Source organism: Gavialis gangeticus, unplaced genomic scaffold (assembly GCF_001723915.1).
Source record: "Gavialis gangeticus isolate Ggan-Ray unplaced genomic scaffold, GavGan_comp1, whole genome shotgun sequence".
Lineage (NCBI taxonomy): Eukaryota > Metazoa > Chordata > Crocodylia > Gavialidae > Gavialis > Gavialis gangeticus.
This window is the reverse complement of record NW_017729027.1, coordinates 16,798,953-16,804,952: the sequence shown is the minus strand read 5'-3', so window position 1 is coordinate 16,804,952 and position 6,000 is coordinate 16,798,953. Positions and strand designations below refer to the sequence as shown.

At 43.1% G+C, this 6,000-nt stretch overlaps 1 protein-coding gene across 1 annotated transcript in view; it reads left to right on the top strand.

Moving 5' to 3' along the window:
- CD109 (CD109 molecule) overlaps nt 1–5,253 on the top strand; it is a 130,607-nt gene extending 125,354 nt beyond the window's left edge. The window contains exons 30-32 of the mRNA XM_019520330.1: nt 786–942; nt 2,885–2,987; nt 4,667–5,253. Of these exons, the coding sequence (XP_019375875.1) occupies nt 786–942; nt 2,885–2,987; nt 4,667–4,848 (442 nt within the window). The 3' untranslated portion in view covers nt 4,849–5,253. The remainder of the gene's footprint in view (nt 1–785; nt 943–2,884; nt 2,988–4,666) is intronic.
- Nucleotides 5,254–6,000: the final 747 nt, after the last annotated feature.

Below are 6,000 nucleotides of genomic sequence, written 5' to 3'. Positions count from 1 at the left end.
AAATTAGCATAATGTAACAAAACATTGAGAGAAAAAAGGTGGAAGCCCCTTCCCTGGGGCTGGAACTATGGTGGGGAAACCCTGCAGTCCCAAGGGAACACTCAGGGTAGCCCTGTAATGGGGAGAAACTTACCCACGGCAGATGCACCAGCCAGGGGCTGACCCTAGCTGAGCACACCACCTGCACGGTTCACCAGCTGCCTGTTTAAACGGCTGGAACCAGTGCGAGGTGATGATGTCACTGGGGAACACAAGCTGGCTCAGGTAAAAACTGGTGGCAGAAGAAACACTGGTGAGCAATAGCCAGGAGGCAGCTGGGTGCTCCTGTCGGTGTGACCAGAGCTACCTTCAGGGTGGGACCCAGGACAGGGTCCTGAAGAGGGGTCTGCTCCACAGCCAGAGCAGCGATCAGCACCCGGACTGGGATAAACTCTAAGGGATGGACTGCTGCAACTTTGTGGGATCTGCCCACTTCTGAATAGGAACAACAAGACATGACAAGCGAATACTCAGGCTCTCTCTGGGGAGGTGACATGCAATCAGCGAAGGTGCGTGAGGGAAATCAGAGGTGGGATAAGAACAACGAATCCTGAGCCACTCCAGAATGGCTGCACGAAACCCAGTGGGTACACCTAACAATTTAGAAAGGCATGACCGTGTTTTTTATTAATTTCCCAAATATTATGCCTTTTATATAATAATATGGTGTTTTAACAGATAGTGTATTTTATTTCAATGGAATGATATTTGTTTCCTGTTAACATTTTCTTGTGTCTGATTTTAAGGTATTTGGGGTCCAGTGCATCTCCCAAAAGTGGTATGGCCCTCATGGAAGTTGGCATGCTTAGTGGCTTCTCTGCATTACTGGATTTCATTTCATTACACGATCCAATTAAGAAGGTAGAAAAGGACAATGGAAAAGTCAGCCTATACTTAGATTCTGTAAGTTGGAAAAACAAGAAAATGCATTTGTAATGACACTTATTAAAATTAAATTCACAGTAGCTGTTCAGTACCTTTTATGCAAATTGTAATTACATCCTCTAAAGCAGTTGTAGGCAAAATACTGCCTGCAGGCCAGGTGTGGCCCACCAGGTAATTTAATCCTGCCTGTGAGCATCCACCAATTAATGATACCCTGCCCAGCCCACACACCTCACTCTCACCCTCATGCGCGAAAGGACCCTGGCCCAGCCACAACACAGTTTCTGTGCAGGGCTGCTCCTGCCACTGCTGCAGTTGCCAGGGGACCTGCTCAGCTGCCTTGACTTCCAGTGGCTTCCTCTCATCTCCCTGCTGTAGCGCTTGCAGGTGGGGAAGTGGCAGGGACTGGCAGGGGGCAGGGAGCATGGGGCTGGGGCTGATGGGAGCAAGCAGCCCATGCCCAGGGTGGTGGTGGTTGTGTGGAGCTCAGGTGGGTAGGGTGTGACTGTGTGGGGGTAGGGAACCCCCACACAGTCCCCTCATGTACTCCCTCCCCTCCCCACCCGTGGCGCACAGTGCCTGCTGCCAGTGGCAGCAGCAGCAGGTGGGGGGACCCTGGGATGGTTGTGGCCCGCTCAGGTGCTACTGCCCTGCAGCATGTGGCTCCAGCCAGAGCTGCATGTGGTGGCAAGGAGTGCAGCTAGGCTGGTCAGCCTTTATCATGCGGGGCTCCTTGCAGCGCATATGCAGCTCCCGGCACTTGCACACCACCGGGGGGAGGCCCCACATGCTGGAGCTGGCTGCCTTCCCTGCTCCCTGCGACCACATGCAGCTGCCAGGACTCCACTGGAAGTGACAGGGAACCCTGCCTCCTGCTTCCACGAGAGCAGGGAAGGCAGCCAGCCCCAGTGTGTGGGGCTTCCCCCCAGTGGCGTGCAAATACCAGGAGCTGCATATGCACCACAGGCAGCCCTATGCGATAGAGGCGACCCAGCCTGGCTACGTTCCTTGCTGCCACATGCAGCTCTGGCCAGAGTCACGCACTGCTGTGTGGCAGTACCTGTGTAGGTCATGAGCGCCCATCTGCTGCTGCTGCCGACAGTGGGGGCTGTGCGCCATGAGGGGGGAGTGTGTGGGGAGGTCCCTACACTCCCACACCCTCCCTCACCCCACAAACCCCACACACTCGCATCCTGCCTCCACAACCCCCTGCACATACATACACCCCACAACATACCCTTTGCCCCTCTACACACACACAGCCACACCCTCTCATAACCCCCGCCACACACACACCCACTCCCCAACGACATACTCCCCACACACAGTTTACAGGAGTAAGACTTTATTTCTCACCTATTATGCAATACAGTACACAAACACAACTTCTGATAAAAATATTTTTGTAATAAAATTAAAATATGTTATAGTTGGTGTTTGACTTTTAGTGTATAATTTGTTCTTTTTTCTGGTTCAAAGATGCCAACCCCCCTCACTCCCGGGTTTAGTGGGTGGGACTTCCCCAAGATGGTGACCGGGGGGGCAGGGCACCTGTCAAGGGGTGGGGCTACTCACGCGGCCCTCAGCAGCCCACCAAAATTCATTAGCCAGCCCCATAGCCAAAATAATTGCCCACCACTGCTCTAAGGAGTCTGTATTGACATTCAGTACTCACAAAATGTGATCATACTTTGTCAACCATTAGGTTGTTTGTATAAGTAAAGTCTATTGATGTTAATAAGCATTTGATGGATGAGCACTTCATAAATAGTTTGCCTATTTATGCATAATTTTAAGTGGTCTGTGATTTGTTAAAATCTCCATTAAGGAGACCAGGTTAACCACCTAAATCCAGACCCTGGTATTTCAGGTGTAACATTAGCAAATCATTTAGTTTCCATCCCAGCCCTTGGCCTCACTGTTTCTAGAATTCTCACAGCTTTCTCTTGTATTTTCCTAGCTAAATGAAACACAGGTTTGTGTGGAAATTCCTGCCGTGAGAGACTTCAAAGTAGCAAATACTCAAGGTGCCTCAGTGATTATAGTGGATTACTATGAACCAAGTAAGTGTCATTCATTCTTAATAAATCATGGTGATTCACATGCTCAAAAAAGGAATTACTGTATTTCTGAAAGTAAGCGACAAACATTTTTAATAAAGAAAAAGCCACATTACACTGAGAAGTCACTTGGTACTTTTTCAGTGGCACAGAAAGTTTATTGGATAGTAACTTGAAAACATCTGGAGAGTTATATAACGAAAATTGTCATTATCTCCTCTACATTATTTTTGTCTTAATAGGCTGGTTTCTCAGCAGTAAATTGTCATAACTTCATTGAAGCCAATATATACCAGCTGAGAACCTTGCCCAGAATGTTTCCAAAATCACCAAAATGAGGCATGAACTCTATTGTGGTTCCTATTTAATGATCAACTTTCAAGTAGCTGTTTCACCTGTTTCTTATTTAAATTAAGAGTCCTTTAGAGGAGTGTCAGTAGTATGTTTTCAACAGTTATGTAAAAAGATATATATTCAAAATATTTACAAAGCTCTTCTTAAGAAGGGAATGTGTTTCAGAGAAATTCCTTAGTATACAATGATGCATTTGACATGCGTGCTCTAAAATTTTCTGTCACCACAGTTGCTGACAGGTGTATGTGTATGTAAGTTGGGAATAGTGTGATCAAATCCTTCACTAACATGAATCATTGCTTCTATACCAGGGCTTTGAGGAGTCTGGGGAGTCCTTGTTCTATGGTTGTGTCAAAGAATGCTTTATTTATAGATGTCTAGGAAACTGAATTTCAGTTCAACAAGAAATTTCATGCTTTTGGAAAATATTTTATTCCAAGTTGGGATAAAAATCCAAAGCTTTAGAATTTTTTGATAATATGAAATGATTTAGTATATTTTATACAAATTTGCAGTAGAGTTTGTTTTGAAGATACCAGAATGTTTTTACATTGGGAATGCTTTGATGTTTCTGAACCAAAATCTAGTTCCTGAGTTCCCAGGCTGCCTGGCTGTGAGGCAGCTGGCCAGGTGAGCTCCTCAGGAAGTGAGAGCCTGGAAGCCTCAGATGCATTATGTGAACAGCTCTCCGGGGTTCCTAGATAGCTCAGCAGACAGGTTGTGTGGGGTGCAGGGAGATAGGATAAACAGACAAGCAGGAAGGAAACACGTTCCTACGGGATATGCCAATATCAACAAATTAGGCAAATTCAACCAAAAACAAGTGTGAGACTAGATCTAGTTTTATAATTATGAATTCAAATTCTTATAAGTGTTAGTTAGTATATTTCTATGCCGATAGAAAGAAAACACAAAAATGGGACAAAGATTAATTTTAGAATCTAAAATACATTTGTCTTTGTACTATTTGTCCTGGTTGGCATTTGATCTTAGGTGTATCCAGTCTAAGATACTTTCCCCGTGACATTAAATATGTTTAAGATCTTCCTCTTTTTGCCATATACATTTGTAAGGCGTGGGGGTTTTGTTGTTAAGCATTGGCCAGGTTCTGAGGATGGATTTATACAAAGAACATAGTTTTCTTTCTGAGGATTGGATTTGTCATATAGTAGTCATGTCATGTTTCAGAAGTTCAGTTCATCACACCTACTTGGTTTGAGAAAGAGATGTACAGCATATATCAAGCTTGTATGAAAATACAGACTAAATATTTGTTGGACAATTTTCATTAAGTTCATAAGCTAATGCTTATTAACTTTTCTGAACAGGAAGAAAAGCAGTGAGAAGCTATAATTCTGAAGTGATGCAGAAGTTGTCATCTTGTGTCTTCTGTGAAAGTGACTGTAATCTTTGTGAAAAAAAATCCAGTGATGGTGCTCAAGGATTGCTCCTGCACTCAGGGACTTTCCTTTTCTGCATATTGTTCGCAATCCATGTAAACTTGCTGTAAAGCTGGGTGGCGTAAGAGGATACTAGTTATATTGCACTTCTAAGGTTTGCATAAATTACCCAAAGAAAGTTTTATATTCCAAGGGACTAATCCTTTTTCCATTGATGTCAGTGACTAAACTCCTGCTGTGTGCAGCGAGAGCAGGATTGGACCCATACTTTAAGCTCCTGGCTGTGCCAGAAAATGTTCTTAATATTTCTATTGGAAAATATTAATGTGCCTTTTTAAATGTTAGTTTCATACTGAAGTTATTTTCTAAAGAAATGCAGAATAAGATTTATTGAGAAAACAGTTAAGGCTAAGTTTATATTTTCTAACTGTTCCTTCTTTCTTCTCAGCCTAGTTTTTTGATTTGCTTACTGTTATGGTTTTATGTTAAAAATAAAGAAAATGATGTTTATTTTATAGAGCTGTGCTGAAAAACCACCTACTCCTCAACTTCTCAATTAGGCTGTTAGCAAGCAAAAGTGTGGTGGATTATTTCTGCAAACAAAAGGCACTTAACATAACACTAATTTCCATTGTCTATGTTCATGAGTGAATAATAGGAGCAATAAGTGGACCTGGCTGCAAAGTGGTTTTGAGAGCTAAGGGGTAATGTGTACTCATAAGTAGCTAAGTAGTCCAGAAAACTTCTATATTTTTTATGATTACAAATTAAGTAACTTTTTGCCAACTGGATATGTTTAAAAATAAGCTGTTGAAAGGTTTAAGGACTTTTCCATACTTTTTACACTGCAAGGTGCTTTTGAATACTACACTTACTCCACATAGAAACAGATGCCTGAGTTGCAACAGAGTTTGTCAGTCCTGGGCCGGCATAGTTCGCCATCCTCGGACCCACAGATAAGCCAATCATAGAAGACAATCATCTTTTACTGTGCGGGATTCCTGAAGAAGATTATTTAATATTTGCTATTATGTCTCTCTCTTTTTTTAAAGCAACCAAAATGCTGAGATTTTCAGTTAAAAATATAGTGCAATTGTAGCTGTGACAACCTAACAGAGACGAATGTTAAGATTAAGTCTACCACATAGCCTTCATTCACATAGCTGTATATTTTGTGTTTTGAATGTGTGTAATTATTTGGTAGTCGGTGTGATTTTTTTTTTTTGGCATGTTGTAGATTTTCATCCAAGCTCTGCTCTTGC